Below are 17295 nucleotides of genomic sequence, written 5' to 3' on the forward strand. Positions count from 1 at the left end.
AAAAAAAACAAGCAAATCCAGAAGATTAAAAGCAGACGGGATAGAGTGCAGTTCACAGTTGTCATTTATTCAATTAAAAGCGTTTGCAATACAATGTTTATGGACCATTAAGAGGAAAACTGAACATGTATCATTTCAGTAATATCCTGCAGAAAAGGTTGTAGCAGAATTACAACATCAGCATATTACGATAATGGGCTGTTGTACATAAATAATGACTAATCTCACACTTGACAAGTATGGTTTCTATGTTTCTAGTAACATAGACGTACACAATGTACCTAAAATCACAACAGTCCCTAAATATTATTATTATTATTTAATATTATATTCATTTCTTTTGTCTATGATATATCAATGCGTTCCATTCCATTGGTCTCTGTAAAAGTTGACATAACATTGTACTAATTTTGTACAGTTAACCTATGGAGAAATAAATGATTACAACCAAAGTTCAAAGACAAGTGAAGTAATATATACATCTGGTTCATGCTTGGCTCACAAAAAAAAAAAAAAAAAAAAAAAAGTAAAAAGTAAAACAAAACAAAAAATGTGCAAAAAAAAAAAAAAAAAAAAAAGTACAAAACCAAGAAAAGGAACATTTTTACGGTTGTACAAATAATAACAAAGTATAAATACATATTTATAGTAATAAAATAAAACAGACAAACTCAAACAAAAATGCTATCCCTGACTTTACTGCTCTTGCTGAGAAGAAAATAAAATGTTTTAGCCATTAAAAAAAACATGGCTAAAGTTTGACACATAGAACAGAGGGGCGGAGTTCTGATTTTGCCCCTCCCACATTGCTGAGTCCATGTAGCTTTAGCGACGGAACCAAACCCAGCTGTTGATAAGCCAGAAAGCAACAGTGATGGAATACATGATCATTTCTCTCTTGACTCTCTCTTTGTTCTCCTCCTCCAAGAGCTGCAAACGCCGGTTCAGCTTGACAATCTGTAATGTAAGATTTTTTTTGTAAAATATAAAAAATAATAATAATAATTTTATTCAGCTAGGATGCATTAAATTGATCAAAAGTATCAGTAAAAGACACTTATAATGTTACCAAAAAAAAAAAAAAAAAAAAACTGTTATTTTTAATTTTCTGTTAAACAAAAGATCCTGGGAAAACCTGTATTAAGGTTTCCACAAAGATATTAAACTGTTTTCAACACTGATAAAAGGATCAATAAAGGCATCAAATCATCATATTAGAATGATTTCTGAAGGATCATGTGACACTGAAGACTGGAGTAATGATGCTGAAAATTCAGCTTTGCATCACAGGAATTTTCTGTATTGTTTTATATTTTTAATCAAATAAATGCAGCCTTGGTAAGCACAAGAGACTTTTTCAATGACATCTGAATGCTAGTGTGCATAAAATATGTTTTTATCTTTTACAATCTTTTTTTTTTTTAACTGCACAATATTAAGCAGCGGAATAACACCTGTCTGCGTAGAGAGGTGGCGTCCACCACAGCCATGTCATCTGCTCCTCCCTCTATAGTCGAGTCCAGTGGGGCCAGGGCATGCCTGGCAAATACATCATTTCATTTCATAAGACACTGAGATTGTATTGAGAGGACAGAGAGAAAAACAAATTGAGAGAAAAAACAGATGAGAGGGAAGAGTTGAGAGGAAGTTACCTGCTGTCATGCTGGGGGTTAGAAAGGGTTGAACCCCCTCTAAGAGATGGCTGGCTGAGAAGCGGATATGAAGAAAGTGAGAGAAGGAAAGGACAAAAGAAGACATACACAGACAGACAACTTTAATAACATGCAAATGCGCTTTAACTTATATAAAATATGTGTATGCTGCAGGTGGTCTTTGTCTCACACACCCTGTCAACATTTTTCTAATCAAATAAACCTTGCAAAAGAAACCAGCCAACTGCACAAAAATATTAATTTTAGTCTCAATTTCAGACACAAACCTACAGCAGAGTTTAGTGCCTGTCAGTGAAACTGAAGTTAATGCCGAGCAGGTCACAGAGCACAGGAAATGAGCTCATGAATAACACCTGTGCAGGTATTCACAGAAACCAAAATTAAAGGAATGTTCCGTATTCAATGTAAGGCTGCATCATTTCACAGCATTTGTGGCATGATATCGAATAGCAAAGAAAAAATTTGTACTTGTCCCCAAGTACAAAAATATATAAATTACAACCATTTTCAACATTGATACTAAGAAATGTTTCTTTAGCAGCAAATCAGCATATTAAAATGATTTCTGAAGGATCGTGTGACGCTGAAGACTGGAGTAATGGCTGCAGGAAATTCAGTTTAAACTACATTTGCAAAATGAATTACATCACAGCCATAAATTACATGTTACAACAACATTAAGTTAAATTTTAATTACCGTCGACTGTATTTTTTGATCAAATAACTGTGTGTGTGTGTATTTTAAGGAATATTACAACAATAAAATTATCTAAATATAATAACATAATTAAGTTCTCATGTAAACAAAATACAAGCCTCACATTTCAGTTTTTATATATAGCTGATTTCTTTTTTAATTTAAATAAAATAATAAAAAGAAATTGTGATTATCATGCCACAAATGCAGTCAATAGATTGACCTTGTAATGAACACGAACATTTCTTTAAAAAATATACAGCAATGCCACGAACTGCTTGTAAACTTAACTGAAATCTAAAAGCTCAGGAAAAAAAAGAAAGGATTCAAACATAAGAGAAAGAAATAAAATCTTGCGCACTTTACTACTCATGCAAAACATAAAACCCCAAACCAAGAGGCTGAGGAAGAAACGGAGCTTAGGAAAGCAGCATGACCACATCCAACAGCAAACAACACTGTCAAGCTGTCATTTAACAAATCACCTCCTAAAATTGAAATGCTTTGTGCTTTAAAGTATGACATTCTGAGAAGGACTGTTTGCCTGTCAGTCCTAATATGCTAAGTGTATTTTTTCACCATATCAGAATGACACGTGAATGTCTATCAGTTGTCGAGGACTTTGTTCCTGGCCTAATCTAACACATTTGATTGGTTACTCAGTGAAGCAACATCTAATTTAGCCAAAAGTCAGTCTCTCATGGCAGATTCAGGGGGTCTGATTTCAAAGGTCACCTGCGCTGGTTCTCGTCCAGGACCTCCAGGACCTGCTGGTAGGCCCGACGTGTGGTTGACTGGATGAAGGAAAGGACACCGCGGGAGCTGAAGAGGTTAAACCCGTCCTCGGCACCACCGAGAGGAGCCATAGTGCGCAATGCAGCAGAGGGGGAGAGAGTCATACTGACCGAACCACACACACACACACACACACACACACACACACACAGAGAGAGAGAGGTAACGAAAGTAAAAGAAAGGAAAGGTAGAAGATAAAAGAGAGAAAGTCAAACAAATTGTAGGTTTCAGAAAGAAGGAAAAAGAAGGTGAAAGAATGAAATAGAATTCAGAGAAAGAAAATAAAGACTGCAACAGATGGGCAACAGCCTCACCAAATATTTATAAAAAACAACACTAGGTCAAAACCCCAATACAAACCCTTCAACAAGCAAAATCCCATCGTTTTAACAACACAAACACACACACACCGGAGTCTCTAAATATCACAACCTCAGAAGTGGATCTGAAACCGCTTAACTCACATCAGACTAATGATGAGGCTGTTTACTGAACCGTAGAATCCATCTACACTAATCCAAACAGACACAACTTCACCTTGGACATCCTTAAAGGAAGTCTGCTTACAGCTCAGGTATTTGTTTTGACCAGCCCCATTTTTCTTCAAGAAAAAACGATTGAGGGAAAAATGGTTTAATTATTAATTAAGCACATTTGTTCATACAAGAATTGGGCATGTTCTTAACAGGTTTCGTGTAATTACTAATGTAACGGTGATTATTTTGTGATTGATGAGTGATTTTGTGTACAGTTAATTCATATAGTTAACTTGGTTTATTATTTATTAATATTGTTTATGATTAGTTAATATTGTTAAATAATTAAAACTCAAAAGTTCAGGGTCGTTAGGATTTTTTATATATTTGAGTCTCTTATCCTCACCAAGGCCGCATTTATTTGATTAAAATACAGTTATGAAATATTTTACCATTTAAAATAGCTATTTTCTATTTAAATAAATTTTAAAATGTAATGTATTCCGGTGAAGCTCAGTGTCACATGAAATCATTCAGAAATCATTCTAATATGCTCATTTGCTGATCAAGAAACATTTTTTATTATTATCAATGTTGAAAACAGTTGTGCTGCTTAATATTTTCGTACAAATCGTGATACTTCTGGTTCAGGATTCTTTGCTAAATAAAACATTTTTTTCAAAATAGAAATCTTTGTACCATCATAAATAGTAATATGTCATGCTTGATCAACTTAATACATCTTTTCTGAATAGAATTATTCATTTCTTTTAAAAAAAATCGTATTTCTAAGGTTTTAAACGGTAATGTGTTTTTAAATACAAACAAATGTTAAATTAGTATATTATGATCCTGTTAAAATGTTCTTTTTACTAAACCTAAATTTAGTCAAATTTAAAAATCGAAACTTTGATAAAAGACAGTTTGGCTGATGGACGCGACACATTTAGGTAAGTAGCAGAAGCCGTACTAGTCTTCATTTTATTGGGGTCTAGAAAAAGAAAAAGAGATGCTGGTCAATGGTAGGTTTACATACTTTTACTGACAGACCAGCCAATCAGAAAACGGAAAACACAAGCATGTCAAAACAAGAAAACAACAGGCTGAAAGACCATGATTGATCTGTTTTTTTTAAGTACAAACCCTCCGTGTGAACAGCTCCTCCATGCCAGGAGTGGCCATCCATGAGAATAGAATAGAATAAGAACAATAGAGTAGAATAGAGCTGTCAAGCAGTCATGACAAGAGGGAAACTGATTGACAAAGCAACTCTAAACTACACTGACCAATATCACAAGTTGTTTTATATTGTGATAAAATTGGCCTTGACCATTGATGACAAGTGTGATTGCGCCACTCCTGTGCATGCAATAACATGCACTGAGGTTAAAAAAGCACAAAAGCCAAACCGAACCTGCTTGAAACTATAAAATATACATGCATGGTTCTAACTCACCCCCTTTGAGTCAGCATCATGAAAGGAGAAAGAGAGACACCAGGGAGGAGGAAAAACACATAATGGAGTGAGAGGGCCATGTTGACAGGGCAGAGGTGAAACAGAAGTACGTATGCATGTGTATTCGTGGCTTTGCACTCACATGGAGTCGTTTCTTGCGAGCTGGCCATTGTGATGCACACTTGTGTTCTCGCTGACCGAGCGCTCTCTACGTGTCCTGGTTTGCATGCGCACCTGTGTGAAGCAGAAAAAGCACACACGGACAGGTGTTTCTCATTTAATTAAACCCAAAGTGACACATTGTTATTCTTTTTTTAGTGGCGTTCATTACCAGTCACATTTACACAGCTTCCGGCTTGCTAAATTTGGTCTGTCCCACTTACTTCTTCACTGGTCTGACTGGCGGAGCTCGGCTGCTCCATTTCGAGAAAGTCGATGGGCCTTTCGCTGAGCGTGAGGACTCGAGGGGGTGTCTTGAGGGACAGTGTTGACTCCATTTGGGTGGACTGGATGAGGTCCAGATCTCTGGGAAACTGCATTTCATTCCTGTCTCCTACAAAAGAGAAATGAAAGTCAGTGGGGTCCAAAACAACTTTTTATTATTTAAACAAAAATCTCTATATTTACTAAAAAAATCTTCTTTTGTGTTCCACAGAAAATAGTCTGAGAGGGAGAATAAATAATGACAGCAATTAAATTTTTGGATGTTATTATTATTATTATTTTTTTATGTTAATGGAGTGCCACAGGAATTGTGTATTTTTGTAGGCCAAAATCCAATTTTGTCACTTGTTTGTGTTTATCAAACATTTCCAGTTGCATCGTCCTGATGTCGGTGAGTTTCTTCAAATGAATTTATAATTAAATGCCTGAAATAAGGTCTGTGCTTAACACAAGATTTTCACGTTTAATTCTACAACATAAAATACTAGTTACTAGTCCGCTTTACAGCATCATTGTGTTTAAAATCACTTTCTTGCAAACTATTCAAACTCAAACTGTCAGTGGAAATGTTTTTTAAATATAAAGAGTGAAAGCTGTCAGAGTCTTGTGAGTGGTGACTGTGGTGTAGTTCATTTATAGCCTATGTTAAGCTTTTTATTTCTGGTGTTTGTATTTAGACTTCAAAAGTCAGAAAATTTGTGAATATTATCATGATGAACAAAATATGTGAGTATCATGAACTTTTGGTGGTCACAGAGCCTATCCAAATCCAAAAGCCAATGGAAGAATCCTACTGGGTTTTTTGTAAAGTGCTGGTTCACTTTACGATGCGAATGATGGTGATGCGAACTTCTGGGTTAGCCAACAAAAATCACCACTGCAGCACTCAATACACTCTTCTATCTCACTTTAATGTGCAAAGATCTCCCGATTTCATACCTGCCACTACAATTCTCTCGGGAACGTGCATCATTGCTGTGTGGAGCGTCTCATGCTCTGAAATTTCCTGCTCATCATGGTTATACGAAGCCACTTTGAGCTGCTCAGGAATACGCATTCTCTGACTGATGCCCTCTGTGTACTCCAGCTGATAGTGGATCCGGTTCATCTCCGCCATCTCGGCTGTGGGAGAGGGGAACGCTGCTCCATTCATCTACAGGGAAAGAGGAGGAGGGCTGTGATGTGAGGACCTAAACAGGTCAATCAATCAAAAAATTCTAAAGGAATGTGCACAGAATTCCTATTGGAATATTATCATACACTGAAACCAATCTGAAAAGATTCAAATGGGATCAAATAGGAATCCTCTAAAGACTGGAATACACAACACGACTTTAAAAATCTGAACAGATTTTTTAAATACTAGGCATCATACACTTATCGACTTTGTAAATAGTGAGAAAGGAAAACTGGTCAACAACAAACTCATGCAGAAACGTGCGCCTTGTTGCAAGGAGATGATTGAAAAATGAAAACAACGTGACTTCTAAAATGGTTGAAAAGCTAAAAGAAAAAATCGTAGTCTGTGACCATCATACACTATGCAATTTTCTATGTAATCTCTCAATTCAAATCTGCAAACTGGCACTGACTTTTGGTAACTAGTGTCAACTTCTCCAGACAGTAAATCTGTGAAAAATCAGGGCAGTGTATTCCAGGCTTAAGAATCAAATTCAATCTTAATGAATGCAAACAATGTTTTGATATTTCTTCTGTTAGTTCTTCCCTGCACTGGGCTGAATAATTTTGAATAGGCTTTTATTTTTATGTTTTCATTTTAATTATAGTTAAAAAAAAAAAAATTCTTATGTACATTTGTCATTTTCATTATTTTTGTTTTGTTTTTATTTCTATTAAACTTTAACCTATTTTTATTTCATTAATTTTTTTAGTAATTTTAATACTTCCGCTTATTTATCTAATACTAGACTTTTATTATTTCAATTAGTTGCCATGTCAGAATTTCTATTTTTTTTTTCTTTTCTTTTATTTCAGTTACCAAAAACAATTATTACTAGTTTTAGTTTCGGTTACCAATAACAACACTGGCTCTAAATGATCTGGTTTGGTTATGATTAAACCCAATGAAGATCCCTTAGAATTCCTTCCAAATTATAAGACAGAATACCTCCAACCACCAAACAATGCTTCATAACCTTTCAAACAGCAAAACTGGAATCACTGGTTGTCCAACCTGGCCTGTGACATTTTCCCCCAAATACAAAAAAGCTCATAAGACTGTCAGCTTGGTTGTTATGCAATAAAGATAAATAACCGATCCACTCAGTATCATGTCCAGATCCTCAGGCTAAACTGAAGCACAGCAAGGAAAGCAGCGGTCATCTGTATCTTGTGGTTTGAACATGAGATCAACTATTTCAGGAAGCAAAATGCCACTGATTACACTGGCAGCTCCAAAGTTTAATCCTTAGGAAGCATGCCTACTGAATGAATGCTTTTGTGAATTGTGTTTCAGAAAGTTATCCAATAAAAACAACATCAATATGGACGTTTTTGGTTTCATGATGGGTACAAGGCAGCACTGACAGCAGCAGTACTAACGTTACAGTAAAAGCACTTAATTGCAATGTTTCGTTTTGAATGTTTGGGTGGACCAATTCATATCAAACAGCAAATACATAACAAGGTTAAGAACTTTAATGTGTCATATTTGGGCCCTGAATACTGTGAAAATAAATGATGAGTACATCAGGGCCCCAGAGTAACTTACACCAATGACAGTTGATAAAGGGCCAAAGCATGAGCAGAAATCACAACACTTTTAGACTCATACCTTCACCGAGATCAGATCCGCCGACCGATTAGAGAGGTTAAAGTAAAATGCAAGCGTAAAATCCGATTATTTTGTGGATTTTTTTTAGAAAAAGACTATCAGCTAAACCAGCTCAACCCAGAACGCTCCACAGCTGCGTGAAGCTGACGGACGCTGTAGCGCTTTTTCAAAATAAGAGTCCCTCGCCACATTATTTAAAAGTCACGCGTTTTCACTTTCTCTTCTGGTAAAACTTCGTTAATTATTACAGTCTGTAAAATATCTTTGAAATAACATAATAATTTACAGTTCAAGTTTATTTTGGGGTTGCAAAATTAAAAAATAATAATTGAATTATTATTATTAAGAGTGATTTCTGTTAAAGGTGTTTGACTTTTTGATTACATTAAAAAAACATGGTTCACCAGCTGATTAGACGCGTTAAGTTGTGGTAAATGGTACATTTTCTGTTAGTCCACATACAGTAATGACTACTACACAGGCACAACACGAAACATTTACGTTTAGTAGAATAAAACCTAACTGCTTTGTACTGTGGTATTACAAAATCAAAAGGATCTTCATAAATATAAAACACACAGAATTTGGGGAACAACAGCTATGTTATGGGGCATCGTGTTTCCATTGTGGCCCCTAGCGGTTTCTCACGAAGAACTTAACTAAACCTTCAATCTGGACACTTTAGGATGCTCGATAATTTCAGTCTGTGGGTACAAAACTTGTAGTGCTTTCATGAAGTTATTGGCTACATCACCTTTCTCGCGTATAATGAACTGATCGGACCCTTTAAAGTGGACGGTGGGCCCCTGAAACCTCTTGAATCTCTTAACGCATCACATGAGCTGCAGTCCGACATGTGAGTGTATTTTATTTTATTTGAAACTGGCTATATATTATATTTCTTTTACATCAAGTTTTGTGGTCGCTAAAGTCGTAGACGGGAAATGCTTATCTGATACTTAATTCCTACAACTGTTTGTAAAAAAAAAAAAAAAAAAAAAAAAAAAATCAATCAAAGAAAACACTTTAAAATAACTTTAATTTATAAACAATTAAATGTCATAAATGTACATTCAAATATTAAGAAATGTCTTGATGTTTTAATTCATACAAATTTTAATTTTCACATGAAATATGCATTTACTTCTTATTTTTTTTAATTTTTAGTGATCAAAGTTGTTATAAAGCTCTACTTAAATACATTTCGACTGAACAGGTTAAATGGTAAATGTGTCACCGGTGTTTTTAAGAAATGTAACCAACGGAAAGCATTTCGCTAGCTCTTTGTTTTAGTATAGCATTAGCACAATAATTTAGAATGTGACACTGATAAATCAATGCATTGTTTCTGTAGTGATTTAATTGCTCTATAGGTGTCGCCAAAAGCGCCAGAGTCCATGTGAAATTATATTCAAACATAAATGGACATTAAAAAATTGAATGCATTCTGTTTACACTTGATTATCATATTTTGAATTTGTACATATATATTCACCTAAATAATATGTATTGTTTCAAAATGACTCAAATTCTGCACTGTAAGAATTTGTAAATATGTTAAATGTGACAGAGGCCAGTTATTCAACCCCTCGCTGAATCTCTGACACACTGACTTCAGGGTTGATCCGGTGTGCGACTGTGCAGTTTATTAACTCAGGATGTGTTGTATTAAGCCCAGATGGTCATAGGATGCAAATTGAGAGTGAACAGGACCCTCCGAGGCAGAGCCCAGACTCACCACACTTATTCTATGAAACTAAAATCGAGAATTTAAGAGCTAGACTGTCAAATAACCTAAATATCTAACCTTTGGATGACCATAAGAAGGATTTAAATCAACTTACAGCTTCTGGCATATATGGATGTAGGGAGAAGTGAAGGAAAGCTGAGTGTGTATGTATGTATTAGCTATAGTTTAGGGACAAAATTATCCCTAAAATGGTCTAAATCTGAAAAAACTCCCTTTGGAAATATCCAGGTATGCTTTCAATGGGAAAATCTATTCATCAATGAAAGTATATCCTTTTTGACTTCTAAAAATTAAAAAAAAAAGTTTTCTTTCAGAGATAGGATTTGGCTTAGTCTATAGCAGTGTTATTTTATTATTTATATACTATCACTGTATTTATTAATATTTTGAATATAGCTAGTAAAATGTGTGTGTTGGTGCAACTGATTGTTTGGGTCCTGAACATGTGGTTCAGCATATTCTTGGAGCATCCGACTTTACAAGCTGTGAGAACATTGTGTCAACATCCTAAAACGAGCCATTTCCACATCCACAAGATCTAAGAGCAGATCATTGATTTATTTTCTCAGTGGCTCATAGAGTCATAGCATGATCAGAGCCCAACTCATTATAGTTTTTTTACATAGTGACATAATAAATAAATGCAGAACGTCAAAACCCAAAACAGATAATTATATTTGTTAATGCTCTTTTTACTCAAACAAGTCAATTTTCTGTTTGTTCTCGCTATATAGGGTTCATAAACTATTATATTTATTCCCCAAGTCCTTAATATATGGTTACATCCTTGCACAAATTAACTTATCCCAGTATTTAATGAGGAACTTATGCATATTACTATCCGTAAGTCTGCATACTGTCAGCTGACCACTATAGGGTACACACGTTGACCCACTTACGTATTCTTCTGTGAGTTTTACCATGTGAACAAGATGGGTAATTATGACATCATCACTAAAGAAGGAGCTCTGATGTTTAAATTCCAAGGCCCTGTCCCAAATATTTGCATGTTGCTGCATGTGTTTTATAGTTTATGATGTTGTTCACGAGTGCCCCCTATGTGCACTTTGCTTAATGTGCCCCCACTGGTCTGGATTTCACAGCGAACTGCTATCCAATAATCAATGCAACATTACATAATTAAACTGAGGAAGAACGAAATTGGTTCGGGCCATCAATTTGAGACAGAAGTCTATGATAAGTCTTATAGAAAGTTCACCCAACAATGAAAATTTGCTGAAAATTTACTTATCCTTACGCTATTCAAAATGTAGATGAGTTTGTTTCTTCATTGGAACAGATTTGGAGAAATTTAGCATTCAGTGGATCCTCTGGAGTGAATGGGTGCCAAACCTGTTTCAATGAAGAAACAAACTCATCTACATCTGGGATGGCCAAAGGGTACATTTTCAGAAAATTTTCATTTTTGGGTGAACTATTCCTTTAAGTTCTATGGGTTTTTAAAGTATGAGTATGTATAGTGTAGTATAATTTTCACTCTTTCTCAGGCAAAATGTGTGTGAAGAGCAGGAGATGTCTATGCTGGGGGTGAGGCAACCATGTGTTCAGGCGTTTTCTCGTATGGTGAAAGTATTGTGGCAGGGCTGCTCTTTTCAGAGCTGGTGCATGGGCTATGAGAGGAGGTGAGACACACTCAAACAACAACTGTTGTTTCCCTGTTTAAACTATCGGTCATTATCCCTTAAATCATTTCCTCTTATGATTATTTCCCCCAAGCATTTATCTCTTAGTTCAGGGTCAGTGAGTTTTAGGAGATTTGCTCTCCTTCCATTTAGTAGAGTAAATTATGCCAACTACCATAGCAGATGCTTTCCATTGACTTAAGTACACTGATTTATGCTTTTCTTAAAATCTGGGGTTAAGTGACTAGCACAATAGTGATTTGATGGAAGTTATAATAACCAAACTTTGCCCCTCTGAAAGCAGACCTACACTTTTGACATTATCAACCAGCACATATTTAAACATACTACTTTCATCTGGAATGCTAAATACTGACCGGCTGATCAATGACCTACAGCCATTAAAATGTGGCAAAACAGTAACTTTTTCACCACTGAAACTGAGGAAACTGAAGAAACATAGCTTAAAAGTTGAATTAAAAAAAAAAAAAAACCTGAGCACAGGTAACATCAATTTATAAATATAAATAATATAAATTTATAAATAAATAAATAAATAAATACTAACAGTCCACTAGCACTGTGAATCGTTTCGATCTCGTGAACTGGTTCAACAGATTCATCGAAAAGATTCAAAGATTCATACGTTTCAATACGCTACGATAAACAAAAGTCTTTAACTATTTTTGCACCTCCAGCTGCTTTTTCAGCATTTTTTTGCACGTTATGGATGTGGCTTTATAACGCCTTGTCAAGTTAAAAGAAGTTCAGCAAGGAGCAGCTGTTTAATTTGTCAGCTGTTCTTATGATTATACTATTTCCAAAGCATAAAATAAAAAAATAAATATCTTCTGCTTTCAAACATTATGGTCCATTTTGTGTTCAGAAATAAATAAATACTGTGTTCATTTGGTTTCAGTGATGTAATGACTTGTCGTCGTCATTAGGCCTAGATCAGTATACATACGATGAAACTATTCATTATATTTCTGAGAATCTTTCTCCCTCTCTCTCTCTTAGGACAGGGTATTGTACAGTGTATAGTCAGGTGTACAGTATGGAGATGCAAACTGTCTACAGGTGCTGCCCAGGATGGATGCAAAGAGGGGAAGAGAGAGGCTCAGGCTCAGAGAGAGGTTCAGCTTTGCATTCACAGGAATAAATTACATTAAAAAATAACATGGAAAACAACTGTTTGTGCTCCTAAAATGCTTCCTCAGAGTTTCTAAAATTAAAATTTTCTACTGCATGTCTATAACACAGAAGGCTGATGGCTAAACAGTGTGGTGGTGAAATGACGGGAATGAAAAATGTCTTTTCCACGTTGGACTGGTAAACCTATTAAACTCATTTTACTCAGAGACTGTGTATATGTGTGTGCGGAAGAATGTTTTTACAGTGCTCTCTTTCAGTAGACATATCACTACCACTGTAGCTCAGGACATGCTGTAGCTGGTCACCTCTCAGTTCCGAGAGAGAAAATGCAGGGAATACTGTTTATAGAATGAATAAGAAAAGTTAAAGAAATAGTTTTCTTACCCTCATGTTATACCAAACCTGTATGACTTACTTTCTTCCGTAGAACCAAAGAGGAGACGTTAGGCAGAATGTTCACGCTACTTTTTTCCATACAGTGAAAGTGGATTGTGACCAGGGGCTGTCAAATTCCAAAAAGGTGCCTACCATCCAAGCGAAGTGCCTGATCACCATCCTTTAAAAAAAAAGTGAAAAAAGTGACGTGACAAGCATTACTCAGAATTAGTGCTGGAAGTGCACACACACAGAGCTCTGCTCCTTGGTATAATGGGAGAAAGTCTCACAGTTCAATCATTTTCTTGTTACTGATTTAGACTCTTTTACTCCTCTAAGGTCACGTAAAATTACTTTCACTCACTCTGCTCCTTGGTATAATGGCATTCACTGATTGTAAAGTTACTTTCACTCACTCTGCTCCTTGGTATAATGACAATCCGTGTACTAGGAAGGCTGCTTGTTGGAAAACAATCTACTCACTCTGCTCCTTGGTATAATGGCAATCTGTGTACTAGGAAGGCTGCTTGTTGGAAAATGGGGTGTAAATGGTGTCTTACTGGCTTGAATGTCCATTACCAAGCTTGGAAGGATCTTCTGAATGACCACCATTAATTGAGACTGAAGGATCATCTTATTTTTCTCAGAATATTGTAAACAATCAAGGAAATCCCAGACACTTGTTTCAAACTATAAATAGATTGCTTCAAGTAAATACTGCAACTACCTTACGTGTTTCTCAAAAGTTATGTAATTTCTTTCTTCATTTGTTCAGTTCAAAAATTGACAGTGTTCGCAAGCAAATTTCTGTCACATCTGTTTCCACTCCTTCACTATTTCATCCTTCTGGGTTTGCTAGTTTTCCTCTTACACATTTTCCACAGCATGATTCTGAGGCACTAAAATGGAGGTATCTTGCATGAAATCTACCACTTGTGTGCTTGATCCTGTTCTCACAAACTTATTTAAATCATGCTTTGATGTTTTGTGCCTTATTAACCTCAGTATTACAAATGATTCATTGCAGACTGGGGTTATTCCAGCAGCATTAAAGGGGTCATTGGATGCCCATTTTCCACAAGTTGATATGATTCTTTAGGGTCTTAATGAAAAGTCTGGAACATAGTTTGGTTAAAATTTCTCAATAGTAGTGTAAAACAACACCGTTCTCCGAGGGACTGTTTACTTTAGCCGCATTCATTGTGAAACTTGCTAATTAGCACATTATTAGAAAAGGCGATTTGCAGAGATTCATTAAAAAACCTTATACTCACATCTTCTCAAGGTAAAGCTGGATCACAAATGATTTGCATGAAGAAAGACACATTTAGGTAGCTCGGGAGCGCATTCCCTGCACAAACAAATGTAATCCACTGCGTCTTCAGCGGCTCAGATATCAGGAGTAAATGACGACTGCTATGTTCATTATTACATCCAACAATAGAACACCTCAATCGCTTAGGAGACATTCTTGTCTACATCTGCTGTAAATAAACTTTAAATCATATTTTACTGACTGTTCCCAGTTCATTTCTATGGATCATGGTTACTGGTCTGAGAGTAGCTCTGTATGCACTGGTGTTCCTCAAGGCTCAGTTTTAGGGCCTTTAATGTTTCATATTTACTTGTCACCACTTGGGCATCTGTGACAAATGCTTGGTCTATACTACCACTTCTATTCTGACAATACTGAAATCTATTTATACTCAAAACCTGGTGAAAATCTTGATGTCTGCTATCTATCTAAATATTTCTTAGATAAAAACATGGATGAATGATAACTTCTTCTGCCTGAATAGTGGTAAAACCAAAGTCATACTTATTGGTTCCTCTAACTCTGTCTGTTGATACTTTATATTTAGTATTGGAGACTAAAAGTTAAATGAGGAACCTTGGAGTTATCTTTGATGCCAGTCTTACATTTGATCATTTTGTACATAACACTATTAAAGCATCCTTTCTTAATCTCAGAAATATAGCAAGATTGAGTCCTAAACTACATTTTTCAGTTTGTTGTTTCTCGGATAGATTACTGTAAGGCCCTTTTAGCTGGAGTTTTTAAATGTACACTTAATAAGATGCAGTATGTACAAAATTTGGCAGGTAGGATCCTGACTGGGACTGTTATTTTGGAGTCTTTGTACTGGCTCACAGTCAGGCTGATGCTCACATGCAAGGCATTAAATGTTTTGGCTCCATGTTACCTATCCGCATTGTTAATTCCTTATGCCTCTAATCAAAGATTACGCTCCTCACATTGTAATTTGTTGGCTGTACCTCAAACCATCTTAAGATCTATGGGTGTCAGGGCTTTTTCTCTCTATGCTCCTACTGTTTGGAATTCTCTTCCTCCTGAATTTAGGGGAGCACAGACTTCAAGACATACATTTTGAAATGAGCATTTACTTGATTATTTTATTATTTTATTTATTGCTTTGTGTATTGCTTATTTTGTGTACAGTGCTTTGAGAAGTTGCTTTAAAGGCGCTATATAAAAAAGTTTATTATTATATTATTGTTAATGTAATAACTGGTCATAGGCCTCATTGATCTAAGCTTATGCATTTAAGTGAAAAAAGCCTTATTTGTGGATATTTTTGGCAGTGTTCACTCAAAAACTGAGGTGCATAAGCTTCGATCAATGAGGCATACAATCAGTCAGTTCCAAAAAGAAATACAAAACCTAATCCAGTCCAATATTTGGTAATAATATAGCATAAAATTATCGTAAAATGCTGTTTTACCCTGTGTGAGCAAAGTCAGTAGGACTAAAGTGTGTCTGTGTGTACTGAGTTTGTTTAATACAGTTTGCCTGAGGCTTTCCTTTTCCCTCTGTCTTGTTTGACATGTGGTGGAGTTAAGAGTTACAACTCCATGGAACATCCTGACTCTATATAGTTTCTTGGAATACTGCAGTGTATTGAGGAGTTCAAGAGGTCCTGAACAGCTTATTTAGGCACCCCTTTAAACTGGGTCACATTACTTACATTCTTTGCATGAAGACACATAAACATAGACAACTTGACATCTTTGTTTTCATTCACTTTACACTGTATTGAATGTAAAACAGCATTTGCAATGCATTTAAAGATATGAAAATCCTGTAATTATTCACTCACCCTCATGTCGTTCCAAACCTGTATGCTTTCGTGGAATACAAAATAATATGTTGTTGTTTTGGACACCACTGACTTTCATTTTATGGTCAAAAGAAGTTTAAACATTCTTCAAAATATCTTCCTTTGTTTTCCACAGAAAATATATGGAGTCGTAGAGGTTTGGAATGATATTCCAACACTCATGTTCTTAAGTAAATGTTAGGATCTTGTTAACCAGTATTGTTTTTGGTCCGTCTGCATAGCTTTGATTGTGTCAGCAGAAAAGAAAAGTTACTTCAGAGCTGGAAAGAGCTTTAATGAAAGATTTTTCTTCAGAGTAACGTCCTGATCAATCATGCACAATGAGACCAACATTTACAGAACACTTACAGTATTAAGAAAAAGTCAATTGTTTTTCCAGTGCTCCACTTTCTCACAGCTCCATTCTGGTCTTTATCCTTCAGTTCAGTCACCTTCTCTGAACTAAAGCATGACATGTTCTGATCCAGCACAAATATGTGTATGCATGCAAACGTTGACTGAGTGGTCTGTAAATTAAGATTGAGGTCCTCGGATAGATTGCAGGCTGTTTAAAAGCTTGCTTATCCAGGACGGCTATCCCTTGTAGTTTAATGAACTCGTACTGACATTCTTCATGTGCTGGTTTGGTGAAAAACTCATATTTGAACAAGAGCTTCACTGCTGCAGTATGCTCTGGCAGACACGGGCTGTTGAAATGGAAATTCTGTTTAAAGGATTATGAACGGCAAAACAGTGGCAATGAAATCACTGGCATTGAAAACAGAGACCTTGTGAGAGAGGAGTGAGTTTCCCGATCAACAGTAGGTTACATCTTCTTGTTGTTGAGATGGGCTCTATGATGCAGCAAGTCTGGCATCCTTAAAACGTTATTCCAGTGAGAACTTTAAAAGAAAATGA

The 17295-nt window shown here is 35.8% G+C and overlaps 1 protein-coding gene across 5 annotated transcripts; it reads right to left on the reverse strand.

Moving 5' to 3' along the window:
- Positions 1 to 46: 46 nt before the first annotated feature.
- Positions 47 to 8499, reverse strand: LOC109104119 (mitochondrial fission factor homolog B-like). Of its 5 annotated transcripts, XM_019117475.2 has the most exons (9): positions 8336 to 8498; positions 6481 to 6694; positions 5481 to 5650; positions 5240 to 5331; positions 5098 to 5100; positions 3106 to 3270; positions 1653 to 1706; positions 1455 to 1539; positions 47 to 957 (listed from the first exon to the last, which is right to left on the reverse strand). In XM_019117475.2, the coding sequence occupies exons 2-9, from the start codon at positions 6692 to 6694 to the stop codon at positions 826 to 828; spliced, it is 915 nt and encodes a 304-aa protein (XP_018973020.1). In that variant the 5' UTR covers positions 8336 to 8498; the 3' UTR covers positions 47 to 825. The 5 variants fall into 5 exon arrangements, with proteins under 5 accessions (XP_018973020.1, XP_018973021.1, XP_042627427.1 ...); XM_019117476.2 differs by lacking the exon at positions 5098 to 5100 and having other exon boundaries at positions 8336 to 8499; XM_042771493.1 differs by lacking the exon at positions 3106 to 3270.
- Between the last annotated feature and the right edge of the window lie 8796 nt (positions 8500 to 17295).

The sequence above is a fragment of the Cyprinus carpio genome, chromosome A15, assembly GCF_018340385.1.
Source record: "Cyprinus carpio isolate SPL01 chromosome A15, ASM1834038v1, whole genome shotgun sequence".
In the NCBI taxonomy this organism is placed as follows: domain Eukaryota; kingdom Metazoa; phylum Chordata; class Actinopteri; order Cypriniformes; family Cyprinidae; genus Cyprinus; species Cyprinus carpio.